Genomic DNA, 21906 nt, shown 5'->3' on the forward strand with positions numbered 1-21906 from the left:
ATGTTGCTGTTCCTATAGCATGTATTTCAAGATATTAGTTGAGTGAAAAGTTATGAAACTATTCTATTTGATTCAGATGTCAGCAATGCCTGTTACTCTAATTTGGTGCTAATAAAAGCACACAAGTATGGTTCCTAAAAATTATGTTTATGTCCATATTCCTAATTTTTAACCAAGAGTGTTATTTATTTTAATAAGCATATGAAAGAATGTGAGCTAACAGTTGACTGAATGAAGGTAACTGGCCTTCTGAAAGTTTTGCTGAGAATTAGTTTTTATGTATATGCCTACCATAAGAGTCAATATCTGTAATAACAATGTAGTCTTTAAGTTCTGTTGTCTTCTGGAGTAAGTGCTGCCCTTTTGCTTCTTTTGGATGAGTATTTGATTGGCAAAGGCAACTTCTTAACTTTGCTAAAGTTTTAAGAGGGGAGGAGTTTGAGGAGAGACACACAAGGTAAAATAAAGCTCACTTCTAATTAGAAATAGAACATGCCTCTGTCATGGGATTCTGAGTTTCCTTTGTTTTCTGCGTGGGTAGTGACAGAATAATCTCAGTAGCCCCATGAATATAATTACCAGCTTCTGGAAGTCTTCATCTATACAACATAGAATCATATTAAAAATTCTTGGAAAAAAGGGATTTCAGTGTTCTAAAGTTCCTTGTTTTTATTCACATTCACATTTCCTTTTTTGGTTAAGATGTTTCCACATATGAGTACTGGTATTATGTGATGGTAATGTACTGATAATATCTCCTAATGCCACGATTTCCCTGCAGGCTGCCTGTGACTTGCTGCGGAGGATAATACGCATCCTGTATCTCAGTAAGAGACTTCAAGGACAACTGCAAGGAGGAAGCAGGGAGATAACAAAAGCTGCCCAGAGTCTCAATGAACTTGGTGAGTCCTTCTTAATTACTTTTAGATACATTTTTAGCTTGTGCTCACCTGACTCACACTAGTGTTTGACTTAAAGAAACACCCAAAACTTTTTACCATGGTTCTTGCTTTCTATTTCCTGATTTAAATTGAGAAATGGGATGGACAGAACTTATTAGTCCTTTACGTTTTTTTGTATGACTTCCATAAATACAGGTATTTAATAAGGTGAAAATTCTCTGATAATAACTTGTATTCTTTTGGGCAACAATTTTTTTGTGAAGCAATTTCGTATTGGTTTATGTTTCTTTAAAACACCCTCAGAGGCTGCAGATATATATTTAGCTTTTGGGAGACATTGCACTATGATAAGGCTTAGTTTAAATTACAGTTTATGTCGTAAAGAAAGATACTGGCCGTGTGACTTTTATAAAAGCCATAGGTGATATTGTGTACAGATACCTAACCTAGTTCAGATACTGGAAGTGTTTTGCAGTAGTGATTAATTTACCTTTTATTTCATTGGCATTTATGAAGAGTAATGATGTGGTTCTCATGAAGGCTCATGTTACATTGCTGGAATGTTTTCTATACTTGAGCTAGCTTGGGATATTCCACATTATGTTGCAGGATGCAGTGAGGAGCATCCCATTAGTCTTGGAGATCAATTGTTGGTGTTGTATATGGTATCTTGCCAGCTGTTTCTCCTCTGATTTAATGGTATTCAAATTCCAACTTCCAAAAATAGGTTGTGGGAGGGCTGAACTATCAAACATTCAGAATCATCCTGAAGTTTGTTTTGCATATTTGACACTACTGCTCTTTTTATGCTGTGTGATCAAAAAATTATTAGACAATGGCTTAGTCCTATAACTGGTAGATGCTGTGTTGCAGGCAGAACGTTTATATGTTTATTTAGTATATCAGTCTGATTCAAGCACTTAAGTACCAATTGTATCATTGTAAGGTAGAATATTTTTTCTGATTCTTTTTACTTTTCTTTCCACTTTGCTCTACCATTACATCTTCAGAATATATGAAATAATACTGTCTGTTAACAACCTGGCTTGCAGGTGTTGTGGGATTAATTTGACTGCTAGATCCTATTAAACAAATTAGTGCAATTTAGTGGTAAAATCTGAGATGCTTAGTGTATTTTTAAGGATTTCTTTCTTTGATAGAAAATACTTTTTACTACTCTTCTTCCTCTGTACATTTTTTTGTTTCACCATTTAAAAAAAAAAGACCTTGCACTTTCTTTTTTTGAAGTGCCACAGTCTTTTGAGTTTCTTGTTTTCAAATGCTTGGTGTTTTGCTGAAGCTTAGCAATTGGGTAATTATTGTTGAACATGAAAGGTAATGTGTCCCCTTAGGCGACCCTTTTGAATTTGGTCCTACAGTCCATGGAGGTAGCCAAGGCTTGGGTCCTTAATTTAATCCTTAACCCTTAGTTCTGGTTGGTTTATGGCCAGGAAAAATAACTTGTCTGCTGTCATTTCTCTCTCCATCTTCTTTCCTGGTATTTCTTTCTTCTCTCTTACCTCTCCATCTGCATCTTTGTCACCCTCTGCTGCCCACCTTGGCTGGTTTGCATTCTTCCTTCTTCCCAGCTGGCCATGCCTCCCAGCACCGGCGTGGATGGGAGCACCCCCCAGAGGAGATGCTGGTGCAGGGAGTTGGAGGTGTCTGTCCCGGGTGGAGAGGCAGTGACTGCTGGGTGTGGGGTCGCTCTGTTCCGAGGGGAGGAAAGCTCAGGGGGCTGCAGTCAGCTGCAGGAGTGAGCGGGAGGGCGACGTCCGCAGGGAGCGTGGGGTGTGGGGTACGGCTGGGGAGGTGCTGTGCTCTGCTTCTGGACTTGGAAAGCATTGGGATGGGTGGGAGATCTCTAGCAGAGACGTGGTGGTGGGTGCTGCACGGGGGATTGGTGGCTTGGGGTGAGGCTGTGGAAGTGCTGTGCTTCAGGAAGATGGGAAATGTGATGTAGGGCTCTGAGGGTGTGAAGCGTGGGAGCAGCACTGAGAGCTGGCAGTTCAGTTGTGAGATAAGATAGCTTTGGGAGGCCTGGGGAAATACTGCAACATCTGATGGTAGTAAATAGGTGGTAGACATGAGTGGTGTGAAAGCCTTGTATTGGATAGGGACCTCTGTGTCACAGAGGCTTGCTTTCATGTCCAAGATGAATACTGATCTGTGGTTTTAGCCAGATATTCCTGAATATCCCTTTCATCTCTTGTTCTAGGAAAAAAACCATTGTTTATTACCTTTCTGTTATACATGTGGTGCAGAGTAATTTTTGCTTTGTCAAACTCAGTCCTGTGATATTACTGGGAAAGGTTTGGACTTGCTGTGGTAAAAGATACTTCCATTGCTTCTAAGGTATTGTGTGCAGAATCTTGAGATAGCTGTCAAGTTTTTTTTAATGTACTGCTACACTATGTGTGTATGTTTGGGGGACACAAATGTGCATGTTTAGGTATGTATTTAACATATATTCTTATAGCTAATCTATGTTAGTTCAATCACAGCTTGTACTTAGTTGTGTATTGAAGTTTATTTTGCAGTGATGGGAAAGGCTATGGTAAATATATAAAATATTTGAATTAGGTGGAAATATGTGTCAATTAGAGAAACTACAAGAAACAGTAGCTTTTACTGAGAAGCAGTCTTTTTCTGACCTGACTTCCTTAAGCAAAGGAACAAATAAACTATTTATTGGAGTCTATATAAGAGTGCTGTTAAATAGTAGGACACACAGATTTATCAAGAATGAATCCTGTTTAACCAACCGTATTTTCTTTGTTGGCAGCATAACAGGCCTTGAGACTAGAGAGATCAATGACTGTCTTGTAGTTTGATTTAAATAGGGCTCTTGACACCATTGATTTAAATAGGGCTCTTGACACCGTGTCACACTACAGGATTGGCAATAGAATCCAGATGAAAATGACATGCAGTGAATGCAAAAGCTCAGAGAAAGCTGTACCCCAAAAGCCTTCATCTGTTGTTCACTTACCCAGCAATGTATCAAGCAGGGTGTTGTTAAAACGTGTTCTGTAGTTGGCTTGTATTTTCATTAATGATTTGAGTGATGTAATATGGCATATATCCTTATTAAATTTACTACCAATAATCAAGCAGAGAAGAATGGGAGGTATGTTGGGAAACAGGATTAGAATGAAAAATATTCTTAGCGAATTGGAGATACGTCTTACCTGAACTGATTTTATTTCTCTTTCAGACAAGTGCTAAGTCCTCACAATAAATAGTTCTAGTTAAGAGGGGGAACAGGAGAAATGACTGTATGGATTACAGTTCTGCTGAGAGGGTTGATAGTTCCTCACAAATTGAGTGCAAGCCATTAATTTTGTAGCAGTGTGACATTGTTGGCAATAAAGTTTGTGCTGATATTTGTAAGGAAGGATGTTGTGTGCAAGGTACTTGAAAATAATATTTTGTTCATGCTCCAAACAGAGTATCAAGTCCCTTTTGAGGCACCTCATTGAAGGAAGATGTATGTTAATTAGAGAAACTCCTAAGTACAGCAGCAATGGTGGCTGAAGGTCTTGAGGATAGTCAGTGGGTGAAGGAACTGGAAGTGTGTGGCTGTGATTTGGAGAAGAGGGGGGTGAGAAGGAGAGTAATGTTCTTCAGTTAAACAAAGGTTTTTCAGATGGGAAGGGATTAAATGGCTTTCTATATGCACTGTGACTTAAACAGTAAGTAATGGGCCTGAAATGAAGCAAAGGAATTTTTTTCTGAAATGTTAGGAAAGAGTTCTGCCAGAAATTATAATTTCAGGGGAGCTGTGAAGCAGTATTTGAAACCTTTTTAAAAGTGTTTTAGACAAAGCATGTACTGGGAATGAAATCATATAGTGATGGAATAGCTTGGGTTGGAAGGAGCCTTTAAAGCTGATCTAGGTTAACTCCTCTGCAATAAGCAGGGATAACTAGATAGGGAAGATTTTGCCTTGAAGTAGGAGGACTCAGTGAGGTGATCTGCTCCCAGTCCTTTGTGTCTATTGGAGATATTCCCCTTCTTCCCAATTTTTTTGTTTGGTTGGTTGGTTTTACTATTTTTTTTTTAATTGGAATGCTTCATATAAAATGTTCTTCACAAGTTGGTTTGTTGGGCATTGTTCCCAGACACCACCTGGAATAGTATCAGGACAGTGTGACAGGAAATTTCTTGCCATCACTTCAGCCTCTTTTTATCATTCCTTTAGATGAGATAGATAAATCTCAAAGAGCTTCATCTCAACCCTCTGACACAATTGCTTCTCTTCTGGTTGTGGCTGACATTCACATAAACTTCACATAGTTCATTGTGTTACTTGAGTGCTGCAAAAACTGACCCTCAAAAGCTATTGTGTCAGTCTGGTCTGGGAGAATGCAGTGAGCAGGAAAAGGAAGGTAATACTGACTATGTGAATGTAAGTGTCCTGTATCTAATTTTTTCCTCCCCATTTTCTGGGACAGAAGACAAAAAAACTGTTTTTAAGAAAGATGTTACTTTATTTCTCTTTTAGATTTTTAGTGTTTGGGATGAGTGATGAATATTGTTATGTGTTTATCAAAATACTAAGTGCTACTAATTAGTATTCAGGAAACAAAAGTTTTAATTTGTTATTTTATTAGTAAGTATTAAACTAGTTTGTATAATACTAATTAACCCTATCTATTGCCAGGTGGAATTACCTTTAATTGTGGTTTCCACGGTGTACCTTATTATTTGAGTATTAAAATAGCATAAGTAGTCTAGCTATTACACAGTGACTTACTCTGAAGTGATTGCAGATTGGCTGACTGCAATATTTGTTCCTCAGGTTAAATATTGTTGTCTAAAAGCTGTTTTATTTTAGCTGCTACAGTTTTTGCAGTAACATTCAATATGTGTTATGTATCTGCACACAAGTATTACTCAACTTGCAATGGTAAACTGTCTGAACACCTGCCATGGATACTGTGGCAGCTCTCTTTCACGGCCGCCTTCTTCCTGTATCCTATAAAGTGATGAACTTCATTTTTTTTCCTGTTCCAAGCAATAGTTTACGGTGTATGGTTGCCAAGCCAGATCTTGTGTTGACTGCTGTTAAAGTGAGGATGGACTTGGTTACTGTCATGTCAGTGAAGTCTTTCACTGCTAGTACACAGAGAGACAGATTTGGTGATACTAATACTGCTGTACACAGTTTCTCATAAGAATCAACACTCATCAAACTTGAGGGAAGTGTTGCTTTCATGGTACTTTTGTTTAGGGACTTAGATGCTTTACAATTTGCTGCCTTGTGCAATACCTAGTGTCCCCCAAAATAATATAGCATATGTCTGTAGCACCATGCATTGTTCTGTAGGGGCAAGTGAACTGATTAGATTAATAGAAATTACATGGCTTTGATTGCATGACTCTTTGCCTGGGGTAATTAGTGTTGCTGAGAATGACTGAATTGTATTACTGGCTCAGAGCCATCTGCATTAGTGCCACTGCTTCAGGTGGTGCATCTGCATCCATAGGAAGTGCAAATGTCCTGCTAAAACATTTTTCTTCTGTTCCTGGTGGTGTTAACAGTAACACTGCCAGACCTTGACTGAAATGGTCTGGACTAAAAAATACTGTGCCTTTCTGTAGATGAATGTAATCTCCATGTTCTTCAATTTCATGTTTTTCCTTTCAGTTGAGCTGGTTTTTATTTTGCTTTGTTTTTTTGTGAGATTCTGTTACCATAAGATGAAAGACAATATAAAAATTTGATGTACAAATTTTTTATTTTTAGTGTTCAAGGCCAAAAAACCCCTTTCTTTCAGGAAGGTAAATTTTTTTCTTGTTGGCTTTTGAAATAAAGTAGAATCTTAGTAGTATATAACAAGTTCATTAATTTGAACCATTGACTGTAAGATACCAAATTAATGTGCATGTAATAGAATGACTTTCAAAACTTAATACAATTCTTCATTATTAAGAGGCCAATAGTGTAAGACCTCTTTATCTTCTTTGAGCAAGGCAGACAGAGCTCACAGATTTTACCATCAAATTATGTCTTGCTGTGACTAGGATTCCTAGCTTGGAAACCTGATGTTAGACAAAGCATTTTACGTAAATTCCACATTTTATTTAATCTCTGGCATGCATTCTTCTTCTAACCATTTCAGTAGAACTCACTAAACAATTACAGGCACATGAGAGAAAAGATTTAAGTTTGAATTGATGCAAGAAAAAAATCCTGTTGCAATTTGGTTTTTCAACATATCCTTTAAATTACCAGGGTTTTGAGTTTAATTTTCTTTATGCATGCAGTTCAAGAAAAAGAATCCAAGTATGTTTGTAATTCTGGGATTTCTTCATGCCTAGTTTCTATTAAACAACTGTAAACAAGTTTCAAGTTTGCTGTATTAAGTGAAACTATTTTTTTATGTAAGCATTAAATTGATTTCTGGTATTGATGAGATTAATCTTTTAGCTGTAACTACTCAAAAAATTTGATTTTGCTGTACTATTGTTTGGTAATTTTAGTCCCCAGCACATAGGCCTTGTTGGAGGACTGTGTGTCAGATGTTTTAAAATGGGTTTAGTATTCCACTTTCTGTCGTGGTGTTAATCTGTTCCTAAATGATATGTTACTGACAGCCCAGTAATAAGGCTGTGTCAGAAGTTAATTATGGTGTGTTCAATTGATTTTGCTGTAGCATGTGGAGTATTTCTAAAAGTTTTTATCTGTATTCCAGGACCATCAAAGACAATTTCTGTCTTTTGCTTTTTTCTTTTTCAGTTACACATGTCCACACCCTTTGTTCCTTATATTTCTGAAAAGCTTTATTCTCTTCAGTTCCCTGTCATCTGTTCCCTAAATCTGATTTCTGCTATTTCATTATTAAGATCAGTTATGACTTTTGTTGTATGATCTAATATATAGAAGTTTTGGTTGTAGGCCAGTATTACATTAAGCTAGGCTTCAGCAGGTACAGAGTAAAATCTAGGGCCTGACAGCTCTTGGTTTAGTCACTGCTAACGGGTCAGAGAACTCCAGTGGGAAAGAAATAATAGTGGACAATAAGTAAGGAATGGGAGGGGGAACCTGACGGACTGCCACAAAGTGTTTTCTGCTTGGAGATGAATTATTGTCAAGACAGCAGAATAACTGCACCCATCATGCAGCTGATAAATTATTATGCATTTAAACTGTCTATGGACAGGCACATAAGGCACAGATAGTGTTTGCATTGGTAGCACATTCCGTCCAGTGTTTGAGATTAAACCAGTACTTTTTATTTCTTAAAATTACTGTGACTGCAGTGTTTTCCATTTGCTTCGGTAATACCTCAGATGGTCTGGGGTTTTGTGAGGATCTGTCTGGGGTTTGTTAGTGTCACCAAATGCTGAAATAAAGGAACTTGGGAATTTTGAAAGAAGAACTGGTTGGAAAGGAAGACTAGAAGGAGTGATGAAAAGCGAAATTGTGGAAGATGATCTTGGCAATTACACCATCCTGTCTTTTTTCATTAATATCTTTAAATGTAAAGGCCAGGTCTCATATTTACATTTTTTCCAATTTTTGTTTATTTTGCAGTTAGTGAATTTAAATGTGTAATTAAAAAAATCTGAAAACTGTACTTATATTCTCTTTCTCTAGTTACAGAATTCTCCTTCTACTCTCTTCTCAAAGTGTCCCTATAGAGCAGTAAGGAATTATAACAAATCTGTTTCTATTTTGCTGTTAAGGCATATTTGTTCCCTACCAGAAAGACGGCATTGCAACAAGGTTTGGACCTTGTTTTTGCTTTACCCATTGATCTTTTCAAGTGTTTGAACAGTAATTATTTTTGTATTTGTTAGCTAAGGTGTATCCTAAGAGTGGAGATATGAAAGGATATGAGAGAACCAGGAACACAGATAGGCTTGTATTTATGAATGCTTATGTTCAGCCAAATACAGGGTAAATACTAATTCAGAGGATTATTTTTATTTTTAATTGGTTTGAAGCAGTTATGATTGTGTAATTAGTACAGATCCTAGGGCATCTTTGAGTTTTGAGACGAAGTATTGTTACTGAATAGTCGTGCTTATTCAGTAGAACTACCTCATTAAAAGTAGAAAGAAAAGCTCTGGGTTTCTGTTTTCAGGTGACATACAAAAACTAGCAAGACCAAAAGATGTCTGCAAGCTCTGTCTGCTTTTGAATCTAGTAATTTTTGTGCACTGACTTCAAAAACTCCATATTAGTTAAAAAAAAAAAAAAAAACAAAAAACAAACAAACCAGACCACCAAAGATGAAAAAAAATATTAAAAGAAGTACATTTGACTGAGAGAAGGGAAGGGACACAGAGGTTAGTGGTGAGTCTCTGAGAGATTATCTTTTTGCAACTTGTAAATTATAAATACATTGTAGAGAGTATGAGTAGATGGCAAGACTTTGAAAATAATTTGCATTATCTCTTACATGTTACATAAACGAAGCAAAAGCTGTGTGTATATGGTCATGAAGAGAAAGGCAAGTTGAATGACATAATTCCCAACAGTAAATGAATGCAGGGATATCAACAACACAGAGTGATGTCATCTCTAAATTTGTGGTATATTCTTACTCTATGTCAACAGGCATTAAAGTTCAAGTAAACAACTAAGAGCTAGGGCTCTTAAATTGGTGATGCAAATGACTAGAATGGAAAAATTTAGTTCTCTAGTTCCATTTACAGCTGGAATGATCCATGTGAAACAATATGGATCCAGTTATCTGTTCTGCTCTGGGTGGAAGTTCTGCAAGGAAATTGCAGTTTATGTTTCTGGCTAAGTATGCATAGGCACTGTGTGAAGCTCTGGTAGGAATTGGCATTTGTAACTTTCTCTGTTCCCTCTTTCTGAGCATTTATGTACCTGGAGATTCAGTAGTAAACTGCAGGTTAGTTCTCCCAGAACGAGAGTAGTGGTCTCTAAGATGATCACATTGGTGGTTTGAGTTCAATAGATGATCACATGGGAAGGTGTGGAGAAATGTCACACATATTTTTTCTAGGGATGCTGGTTGAGGGTAGCTGAGTTTTGTTTTTCTATGGCCGATGGTGAGATCAGTTGTTTAGTGGTCAAAGAAATAACACTGAGAAGCAGTTTCTAATATTGATCTTTTTCTTTCTGCTGGGACTGAAGCATTTATTAGTGGTTGAACAGAAGAAGAGCCTGGCTCATTCAGAAATAACACTTCAATATTGTATGCCTGACAAAACTGAATGGGTTTTATTTCTTTTTGAACAAACAGATTCAGCAGTAGAGTGAGAGAGAATAGAAATTGATAAAGTGGACAGGTGACTTGTGGTGACCAAGGAAAGAAGTGAGCATTGGATTAGAACAACTACTAGAAGATCAAATAATGGTGGTAGCAAATAATTTTCAGAAAATTCCATTGAGGATCATAGAAAGAGAAGTTTCAGTAGAAGTAACTGTAAATGCATATAGATCTGAAAGTCAGCTAACAAAACCCAAAAGATGTTACTTTCACAGCCCACTGAATTAAACCAGAAAAACCAAATCGTTGCATGTTTCTGAAATGTGTGGAAGAACAGTGCTGGGAGCCTAGACTACTGGTCCTCTGCAGCCAGTGCTTTACAGTGACTCATTTCTAACGCAGGAAATGTTATTTTGTGTTCTCTTATGATAAACAAACTTACTGGATTTGGAAGACATTTGTTGCCAGAGTGACAAGTTGTCATGCATGGGGCAAACTGAGAATACACCCAGTGTTCAGTGTTTCATTTGGGAAAGAGTTGATTTTCCATTGCAGAGGGTGTTCTGTTCAGTAGGTGGGGCAAATGTATTTAGCTAAACTTGAAAGCTGAAAGCTTGGTGAGAAGATGATATTAGGTTGTGAAATACTGGCTTTTTTGGCAATCAAGAAAGAGGGTACTCCTGGCTGAAGCCTGTTCTAATGTAGTGACAAAGCAAAGACAGCAATTACAATTGGAAAACAATGTATAAATACCACTGAATGCATTGCAAATACAGATTATAGGTATGAAAAATTTAAAATATTGCAAAAAAAAAAAAAAAATTCTTGGCTGACTGGAACCAGAAATGCACCTATCATGGAGTAAACTTATTAATATACTAGTTTCCAGATTGTTCATAAAGATGGAGAATACAGGGATTTTTCAGTAAGTGCTCTCGTTTTTTGTTTGAAGACTGGGTAATTTGTTCTTCCATAGAGTAAAGATACTACCAACTAACAAGGATGTTACACAAAAGTGGTAAGTTCCCAGAGACATTAGTTTGTAATTCCTTACTGACTAGGGAAGGAGAAAGTCCAGCTGGTGTTGTTTCAGTATTCAGAAGGAGATGGTATTTCTATTGATATCAATGTCAAGTAGATACAAAGCTACTCTAAAAAATAGTATGCAAGTTGAATTCATTTGAAAGAAGAATTAAGGGCTGTAAAGCTGAATTAATGATAGTCAATTACCTTTTTATGGAAAATATGTGTTGTCAAACAAATTTGTGTGTTTTGCTTACTGAATTGATTAAAGAGATTGTGTAGATGTGTTATAGATTTATGTGCATAAATTTAGATTACTTAAATCTCCCTTTAAGTTATTTTTCCCCAAAGCAGGTATTTAAATGAGCCATATTCTCCTTACCTCACAATTGCTCTACATTCTTAGTAGATGATTTTGTTACTAGGGGAGCTGGAAGAGAGGAACAGGGGTAACTAAACTGTAAAGCTTTGGAACTGGACTGTGTCCGTGCTGGGATTGCTTTACCAGTGTTGTTTCTGTTCTTGCATTCATGCAGCTATGTCAAACAAATCTGTACTTGTGCAAATGGTGTAGGGAATTGTGCTCTACAGATAAAAACAGTTTTGTGGTTACCTGTGAATAAATGCAATTATACATGTCACAGTGGGTGATTAAGTGGGCCCTTTTTCTTGAAGATTAAGACTGTAGAGGTGCATTCATGGGAAGAAAATAAAGGACCACAGAAGGGCTCTTGGATTAGCAGGGAAAGAAATGGCAAGAGCTAAGGACTGGAAAATGAAGCCTGGCAAATTCAGAAGTATAAAATAATTGAAAAATTGGATTATATACACAATTTTGTTGTAATTCTTCAAGTAAATACTGGTTGTTCAAATCTTAAACATAGTAACCAATTTTATTCTGTTCATTTCTAATTAAAGTATAGCCAGTTCTTGTTAAAAAAAGTCTAACCAAATAGCTATGAAAAGAGGACTGAAGACTAATCTTTGTTCAGGCCTTGGATGGGAGCCAGTATCCCTGTAACTATTGTTACTCTTGTCTTGCCTAAAAGATCAGTGAAGGTGTTACTGTATGTAACACAAAGTAATGAGAAGTGTAGAGTAAGATTTCATTCTTCATGGGAAACAGCTTTAAAAATAGGCTGTTTTCACAGGAGTAGTTCTTTCTCTTTGTCGCCCAACTCATACACATAATTTTCAAATATTGTTCAAGCATTTTATTAGCTCTGCTCAGTTATTGTTTGAAACATAAAATAGTCCAGTTGTCCTATTGGTACACTCCAATATATTTGTTTACCTTTCAGGTCCAACCTTCAGTTATTCACAGGCATTAAGTCTAATTACTGGCTTTGTTGTCTTAAAGTTAGACCTTCTTCAGCTGAAAACCAGCAGGGTCTCATATCTTTTTTCATATGATCTCAGGGAAAAATATGGAAACCTAACCTCATTAAAAGAAGAAACTTATTATTTTGAGGACATACTGTTTCTCTGCCAGGTTGTCTACAGTTTCAAAGATTCCCCTTTTGCCCAGTTTTAGCAGACCTGATTAGCAAACTAGAGTTGCAGAAACTTTTCACTGGAAAAAAAATTTGGGACACAAGAAAAAATCAGTGACTGAATCAAAAGTTTCCCGCTTTTATTTTAGTTTATTTAAACTGCTCTGGAATCTCCACTGTATGCTGTAAAACTGAGGCAAGATTTATTAGCAGCTTCTGAATGTATTAATATTTTAAAAGATGTCTTTAACTTGCCTTCATGTGCACTTTTCTGTACTTCATCGCTGTTTGATTCAAGTGCAGATGAGCTATATACCTCCATTTTAATAATTTTCACGGTAGAAGGTTATATGTTCATAATATAATCTTTACCCACAGATTCTCTTCATAGAATCACAGAAGGGTTTAGTTTGGAAGGGGATCTTAAAGACCTTCTGCTTCCACCCCCCTGCTGTGAGCTTAGACACTTTCCACTAGACCAGGTTGCTCAAAGCCCCATCCAACCTGGCCTTGAATACTTCCAGGGATGGAGGTTCCACAGCTTCTCTGGGCAGCCTGTTCCTGTGCCTCACCACCCTCACAGTAAAGAATTAATTCCCAATATCTAAGCCATTCCCCTTTGTCCTGTCATGACATGCTCTCATAAAAAAGCTTCCTGTAGGTCCCAGTGATACTGGAAGGTGCTTTGAGGTCTCCTCAGAGCCTTCTCTTCTCCAGGCTGAACAACCCCAGCTCTCAGCTGTCTTCACTGGAGAGTTGCTCCAGCCCTCTGATGTCTCCGTGGCCCTCTGGACTCGCTCCAGCAGGTCAACATGTTTGATGGGTTGGGACCCCAGAGCTGGACACAGTGGTCCAGGTGCGGTCTCATGAGAGAAGAGTAGAGGGAGCATCACCTGCCTCTTTCTGCAGGCCAGATTCCTTTGATGCTGATGAGGCCAAGGATTCAGTTGACTTTCTGGGCTTCAGGTGCACATTTCTGGGTCATATCGAGCTTCTCCTCAACTGATTTTCATGTTTTTTGTTTTGTTTGTTCTTGTTCATTGGCAGGTCTCATTTACTCACTGTTAGAGCTCTTAGCAGGAATAATATCTTCCTCAATATTATTAAGGTGTTTTACAACAGCAGTGCTCACACTCACCTTTTGTTTTGTGATGATGCATACATGGCAAATAGTATACCTTTCTCTTTTTTTTTTGCCTTAAACGTGTTTTCAGCCCATTGTAAATGCAGCCTAGTACACAAATTATCACTGATATTTGTAATAACTTACTAATGTGGGAAGATGTCCTTTTCTCCTCCTTATTTCTTCTCTCTGTGACAGGGATTTATGAAAAATATCTTGAAATAAAATTAGGAAGAAAACTGTGGTGCAGAGTAGCAATAAGTTACTGTGCTTTTTTTCCCCTCTACTAATTGAGTTGAAATTGAATATAATTTGAAGTAAAATCGCACAACAGATTGTGAGAGTTCCTGGTACAGTTAAAAGTAAAACTGTGCTAATACAGCAATGTTAATAGCAGTCTGACATAGCCAGAGTGACAGATTTTACAGCAATGTTGTTTCAGCAGTGACACTGATTTGTTTATTAGATATGGTATCAGGTTAAACTGTTACAATATATGGTAGGAAGTTAGAGATCACATCAGGGTAACAGAAATCAAAAGTATCTTTCCAAAAACCCGTCTTGGAAAGGAAAAGAGAGTGTGCTGTGTGCCAACAGCTTTGTGCTCTCAGCCTGCCTGCCTGCTTGCCTGGCTGCAGTGTCAGGAATCAGAATATGGATACAGAAATGCTTATATGCAAAGGATACAATTCATTCAAACTATAAAAAGAATTGGTTTAATAATTTCAGGTTGTGTACCTATCACACAACTTTCATTGTAAATCTTGTGTTTTTTCATTTCAAATAGATTTCTTTTCATTGTGTGAGAATTTCTTTGTAAAATAGGAAAACAAGATCATACAGAAATCTATAAAGTAAATACACAAGAAGATATTTCTCCCATTGTGTTTCAATTTATAATAATCACTGAACTATAATTTTAGCAAAGAATATAACGATGCCTAATGATATATCTCCTTCAATTTATTACTCTACAAAAATAATTAAATTGTGATAAAGAAGCAGTAGTTAAAAACATACTGTGGGAGTGAAACACACTAAGCATCCAGATGAACTGAGGTTATCTGACTGGCTAAAGGAAAATTCAATAGCATATTTTAAAATGCATCACTGGGAGCACATGCTTAGCTTTTCAGGTCTTTTCTTGTAATGCTTGTACTCTCTGTGTACTTTGTACTTTATCTGTAGGAAAAGAGGTAATAGAATTGTGCATGCTTTTGGTTTGTCAGTTATTCTGTGTATATTTTGTTAAAGCAAAAGCCTTTTCTGGAGTTGCTATTCATCTTGCTCCCCCCTCTCCTCCCAGCAATTTCGGCACAACCACATATCATACTCAGTGATTCAAAGACAATTTCTTATTTTTTTGGCTGTTACAACCTAAAAAATTAGGTTCGGATTTTTCCCACAGCAAGTGCGTGTTGCCCTGTGCCTTTCTGTGGTCCTGCTGGCCGTAGCTGCCTTAGAGTGCTTCCTTCTGCCTTCTGCCCTTTTCTGCTGGACCTGTACTCTTCTCCTTCTGCACATCCTTCTTCTTTAACACTTATTGGCTCTGAGCAATTCTGGTTTTCCTGTTAGTCAGTTAGTATGTGGTTTTTACTTTTTTCTTTTTTTTCTTTTTTTTTTTTAACTTTTTTTTTTTTTTTTAACCTTCCCCCACCAAAACAAAACCCAAACCTTGGGATTTCATTTTTCTTCTTGAATTGCACAAATGTTCTATGAAGTAGAAAAAGGAGATGGTAATTATAGAGTCAGATTCTTCTTTCCTCTTGGTGTAAGACAAATACACTCAGTGATATAATGGCAGAATGTGTGAAGTAGGAGTGGAATTCGGCTCTTATAAGGCTGGAAAATTTTAAGACAGAAGCTGATTGTTCTTAGCTGTATGTTGGAGGTATTTTGTCTGAATAATGGGTAACAGAAGAGTAATTTAGCATATTCTAGATTTTTTTAATACTGCATTGAAACTTTGCTAAAGAATGCTGTATTCTCTCTTTTCAAAAGAATTTGATGGCAATTGGCAACTAAAACTTTTTTCGTAGGAAACAAACACAAGTCTAGAATATTCACCAACAAAGAGGTTTGATGATTAGCACATACATCACTTTTAAAAGTACTGCAGTATAGTATATTTAATGGTTAACACAACAGAAATTTTGTTCTTCTGTCTGGGTAAATTCTGTAGCCTTTCAATGTATTATTTGATTTAAAATGAAAAAAATACAAGGGTGGGGAAGATAGGATGTTTAAATTTATGGGTGGTGGGATATAGTGCCTGTCAGTCCAGTTCAGTGATACTCTTACCAAACCTCCTTCATATAAATAAAAAATAGATGCTGATGTTAAACCCAACTTTTGGTGTGTACAAATAAATAATAATTATGTATGACATACATGTGTGTATTTATGTAACAATGAAGAAAGAGAGGTGAATTGATCTGATGTGTATCCAACTGCATACATTTTTAATCTAATATATTTAGAAAGTACAGAAGTGACTGCTGTTCCCTTGGCACTAATAAGGTAAACAGAACTTCCGACCATGTGTGGATTACATGCCTTGTAATCCATAAAAATTGTTGTGTACTAGAAACTAGATATTTGTGATGTATTTACATTTCTGTTTCACAGGTTTGTGATGTGCTGGTGTATGAAGGTATGATTCTTGAATGTCCTAATAGATACTGGCACTGCACTTTGATTATTTTGGTATGTTTAGTGTGTGATGACCTCATTTTACAATGTAAAATTGAATGGAAATGCATTTGCAGTTAAAAAACAACATAGTCAGATACCAGCTAATACTTTAGAGACAGAGAATGTGGAAATTGGCAGTGCTTGCTTGTATTTCTGAGATGTGGTTGCTTGTGTTTCTGAGATATGTTTGCTGGAATTAATATTTTTGGTGTCCTGTACAATTCTGCTTGCCTTAGGCTGAGTGGTGTGAAATGTAATTGAACTAATGATTCACTGTGGTGAGATCATTTTAAAGAATGTAGTGGGCTTCTTATTGTACAATACTGTGGCATAAATTTGCCCTTTTTTCTTCAGCGATGCTGCCTCTTTGCATTCTGTTTTAGTCTATCTGTCAAGCACCCACACCGTCATATCACTCCTGGAATCCTCTTGTGTCTGTAGGATATGTAGTGTGTCTTCACAATTTACTTTTTATTTTGTCTTGTGTTAAATTTGTCATGTGGTACAGATAATGTATGGTTCTGTTTTATGATGGCTTCTGGGTGTATGTAGGATGGCACAGATTCTTACTTGTATTCCTTCCTGCTGTATGTAGAATTTTCTGCTGCAGCCCTCAAAGTGTACTCCAATAAGTTCCTCTTTTTAAAATTTATTGAAGATGAAGAATAGTAAAAATGAAGCTGCTTATATTTGGAAAGGCAATCAATGAGTGTGATCGACACAGCCTTTAAAACTGGGCTTAATCTCTTTGGGCAATTCCTAGGCTGCTCTTCCTCTGCTATGAAGTGCTGCTTCATTGCATCAGATTTTCTAATGAATGAGCTTTTAACACTAAATGTGTAATTCTTGAGGTTTTATTTAATTTTAAGAAGTAAGGTTATGTTGTCAAGAAACCTTTCAAGTCTGAAAGCTTTTCTAAATGCTTTTTTTCAGATAAGGACATGATGTAGACTTATTAATCTGTTCATTATAATTTCTACTTTCCTTCTTTTTAAATGAATGAGTAGTATCTTTCATTTAAGAATACTGTATTGGAAGATTAGTAATCACTGAAATCATGTTATGATATTAACCCTACACATCCCAGCTTCTCCTGCTTCTAGTGTTCAAAATACAGAGGGTAGCTGGAAAGGGAAATGAAGAAGTGGTACAAAAAAGAAAAAAAAATAGTTTTTGTTTAAATATTTTGGGAGCATTTCTTTTCAGAGATTATTCCCAAAATAATTTTTTAAAGTGGTAAATGTGGAGGATATGGGATTAAAAAAAAAAAAAAAAGCTTATTGCATTTACTTCCTCTTTGCAGCCTCTCAAATAAGATGTAGGATTTCAGTTTTTGTAGGAAATCAGAGATAACTTGGATTTAAAAAGTGCTTTAAATGGCTACAGTTGAATGCAGGTATTTTGGGGCCAGTTTCCACAAAAAAAGCCAGTGAAAATATGAAAGTATTTTTGAATATATGTTACACAGTAATTTCACATAATTTCACATCAATCAGATAATAACATTTCTAGGTAGAATTTAGGTGATCAGAAGTTGCTATTCTTTGTGGAATATGGAGCTGTAGTATTACATTTTGAGTCTTCTGTTCTGGTAAGCTAAGACCTGAGCTCAAGGTACATTACAAGTACTTCTTTAAGCACAAAACCAGTTTTGGCTATACATATATGATTAATAATTTAGCTATGTGGTGGAAAAGAGCTTTTTGTTCCCTTAAAACTGCGCCTTTTTTTGTACGCAACTTCAGAAAAGTGCTTTAGAAATCCTAATTTTTTATGTAATGTTTTAGTCAAACTAGCTCTTGTATTCAAGGGTATGATCTGCTTTTTTATATAAGATAATAGTTATTGAGAATTAGCATTTTAAATATACTGGTAACTGGTGACACACTGATCAGTTTATGTAACAAGAGGAGTGAAATCATGCTCATTGATTTTGCAGCTTTTTGTTTTGTTTCCCCCTCCCTGCCACTGTTTCATCTAAATTAAGACATTTTTAAGCATGGCATGGTGCAAACAACTTGACAAACTTATGTTTGGATAAATATCTTAATTCTTGCTTACAGTGCTATGGATGATGATAACTTCATAAGGCTTCTTGATACTTCAATGCAGGTTTAGGATGAAATTGAGGAAGACAATGTAGAACAAAGGTATGCCAAGGCTGCCCAGGAAATGCAGGAATATGGTAACTGGCAGTATTGGTGATTGGTTTGTGACAATGCAATTGAATGCCTAGAGCTGAACACAGTGGAAAATAACAAAGTTGTCACGGGCAGGAAAAATTACCTTTTACTTTAGCTGTGGCATTTAACAATCATATCTATGTAGATAGATGGTATGAATGAAAAATTCCTGTATGAAAGGTCCTTGTGTCACACAAGAGGTCAGTGTGAAAAATCTAAGCCTTTGCACAGGATTAACTCGGTTGATTGTGTTTTAGCATCAGCCAAATAATTTTCTCGTCCATGCTTTTTTCCTTCATTTAACCTTTTACCCCTGCCCTGTCCTTTGTAATTATTCAAAGTTGTGTATTTTCCATGTGGAAATCGTGCATCTGAGATTGTATATGCAAAACTTTTTACTTTTCTTAAGAGTACTGTCAATTTTTGGACCAGCATGAATTTTTTCCCCGTATCAAAAGTTTCTGAACCATTCACTGAAGGACATAATGTAAATGGCTTTTTCTGTGCATGGTAGTCGCCTGCTGGAGAAGACTGAAATAAGTGGAATATCTAAATATGAGGTCAAAACGCATCCAGGTTGTAGCTGCATAATACTCAGAATACTCTGATCAATATTGTTTATGAATTAAATTAAAACCACCGTATAGTACAAAATGGTGAATTTGTGCTATAGAAAAGTATTCCCAAGTGCAATTTTTGCTTAAAAATTCTTTTATATTTACAGAGAAACTGAGCCATACAAATATTTTTAAAAGTTTGCACTTCTTTAAGGCTATTTATTTTCTAAAAAAAGAGGACTTGAATATTTTTGACAAATATACACATGGTGTTACGCTAACAAACAGCCATGCAACATATATCTTACATAATGAAGAAATTGAATATACAAGACCTACTCTATTTAACATATATATTGAAAATATACAGTCTCGCCAATAGTTAAAAAAGTTTTTCTTATTTGGCAGTATTTTTTTTACAATTTGTTCAAATGTTCCGTTTGATGTGTTTTGGTGAATACTGAAATCTAGTCAGTGACAACCTGAGGTACTAAACATTTCTGTCTTACTTCACTGTCTTCAAAGGTAATCTTTTTGTTCCTTTTAGGCTCTATCCATGAGTTGTGTATTACAGCGTTATTTGGCAGGGGATCTGCTTCCACTATTGAAACAACTCGCTTTTTCATCTTACTTTTCAGAACTTTCTGAAACTTTTGCCTCGTGAACGCGTAAAGTAGAGGGTGAAATATAGTTGTTCCATATGCCATTACTAGAAAACATAATCTCAACTTTACCAAAAGGTCACTTGGGCCTAAACATAAGATAGTGGTGTTTAAAACAGAGATGGGTGTCCAGCAGAGAAGGAAGGTTGAGATAATCAGAAGGGACATTCTGAAGACTCTCTTTTGCCGTTCTCGTCGCTCCCGGTGCCGTTTTACAGCTCGGCGCAGAGCAATTATGACAGACACGGAAGTCCTTACACCAAAGACGACGTTTTTTCCTGCACTGCTGTGGGACACATCCGTAGTCTCATGCTGCGTGGTCAAAGAAATAGTTTTTTTCTTTCTGTTTTTCTTCTTTTGTCCCGTTGTAAATCTCGTACCAATCCGAATATTTAGGGCCTGGAGTATTTTGGTGTATGTGATTAGCATTACTATAACAGTGAAGAAAAATATTGGGATCTGAACAAGAATGTGGTAGTACATTCCTAGCTCAGTGTGGTACTCGTTTGTACTCACGCACAGAAGTGTCTTATTTTCCCAAGTACTTGCACTTTGAAGACTGAAAAAGTTGACTTCAATGAAAGGAATCAGGAAGGAAAAAAGTGAAATGATCCATATTGATGTCATTAATATCACAGCCCTTCCCATGGTCAGGATTCGATTAGCAGGTTTTACGGAGATGTCGTATCGGTCCAGCGTGATAGCGAAGACGTTGATTGCAGTTGAAACGCTTGCAAAAGAGACACAAGCCTCATGGAAGCAGCAGATGAGAGCAGTGTTACTCTCCAGTGAAAGCAGAAGAATAACTATAGTTAGAGGAATACATCCCACACAAATTATTACATCAAGTACATGAAGGTTCATTGTAATTATGTTACTGACAGAATTGATTAAGTTGGATTTCATACAGTAAAGTACCAGCACGGTGAGGTTGCTGCCAAGTCCCAAAACAATTTCTAACATCAAAAATCCAGTGAGAGAAACTTGAAAGCTTAATGGATATGACAGTGGTTGGTACATGTTGGTATCGATGTCATCAATGGCATCTCGAACTGTAATGTTAGATTCGGACTGCATGTTGACTTCCAGAATGGGGGACAAACACATTCTTTTGTTGCAGCTGGTTTTTCTCCTGAAAGGTGAAATAAAATATGGGACTATGTGATTTCTTTTTTTAACACTTATTGTAGATAAACGCTGGGGAAGGAGGAGGGAGCAAAAGAAATATTCTTACCAAACTCTTAATTTACAGTATATTTAGAGCTTTAATTGGCATGGACTCAAAAGCCTGAAGATCTAGAATAAGGTCTTTGCTTTTTGAAAGAAAGCAAGATTTGTTTGAAAGAAGAAAAAATAGTGAAAAGCTTCCACTTAGGGAGGCAAGTCTTTGTTTATAGTGATGTGGTTTTTCACAAAGGGCTCATTTGTTGAATAAACCATACTTTGTGCATAGCTTTTGTATTGCTTTGAGGGTCATTTTAGAAGAATGTTGTTAAGTATTAACAAATTAGTGATCAAGATCATTTTAAAAAGCTCTTGTGGAAAAAGAAGCGATAGGAACATGGAACACTGTTGCTTATATATCATGAGAAGGATATTTAAATTATTTATGCCAATTTATCCACCTCTTTCTTGTAAGGTTTACAGTAGTGCTGTGGACTGAAATGTGACATTCTGCAATTCACCAGATTTTTACAGAGTTTAAAACCTCCTGTTCATTTTAATCTTCTGTGTATCTATGCATATGATGCTTGCCACTACAACAACTTTATATAAGTGTATATAATTTCAAATACAAAACTTATGTGGGTTTGGGAAATTGAGTTTATTACAAAATACTACATTTCCTTTTTCTGATTTGAATTTTCAGTTTCTTCAAGAAATATATGCCTACATGGAATGGAAGAGTATTTAATTTTGTTCCAGAATATATTTAAGGGAAGAATTTCAGCAAAGACTATTTAAAAATAAAATTGTCTCTTTCAGGTTTTGATTTTGGCTTGTTGGTTTTTTTTTTGTTTGTTTTTTTGTTTTTTTTTTTTAATTTGATACAAACTGCAATCAAACCAAGCAGA

The 21906-nt window shown here is 36.3% G+C and overlaps 2 protein-coding genes across 2 annotated transcripts in view; one reads left to right on the forward strand and one right to left on the reverse strand.

The window, feature by feature from the left end:
* COG5 (component of oligomeric golgi complex 5) overlaps positions 1-21906 on the forward strand; it is a 174508-nt gene that overhangs the window by 9447 nt on the left and 143155 nt on the right. The window contains exon 6 of the mRNA XM_041474602.1: positions 782-902. Coding sequence (XP_041330536.1) covers positions 782-902 — 121 coding nt within the window. The remainder of the gene's footprint in view (positions 1-781; positions 903-21906) is intronic.
* GPR22 (G protein-coupled receptor 22) lies at positions 19371-20953 on the reverse strand. The gene has a single exon (XM_041474609.1). It carries the CDS (start codon positions 20936-20938, stop codon positions 19637-19639), a length of 1302 nt encoding a protein of 433 aa, XP_041330543.1. The 5' UTR covers positions 20939-20953; the 3' UTR covers positions 19371-19636.

The sequence above is a fragment of the Pyrgilauda ruficollis genome, unplaced genomic scaffold (genome assembly GCF_017590135.1).
Source record: "Pyrgilauda ruficollis isolate IOZ18807 unplaced genomic scaffold, ASM1759013v1 scaffold33, whole genome shotgun sequence".
NCBI lineage: Eukaryota > Metazoa > Chordata > Aves > Passeriformes > Passeridae > Pyrgilauda > Pyrgilauda ruficollis.

What these genes read in the sequence shown, in the direction of transcription:
- GPR22 (XM_041474609.1), bottom strand. Translation starts at nt 20,938, where the DNA reads ATGTGTTTGTCCCCCATTCTGGAAGTCAACATGCAGTCCGAATCTAAC.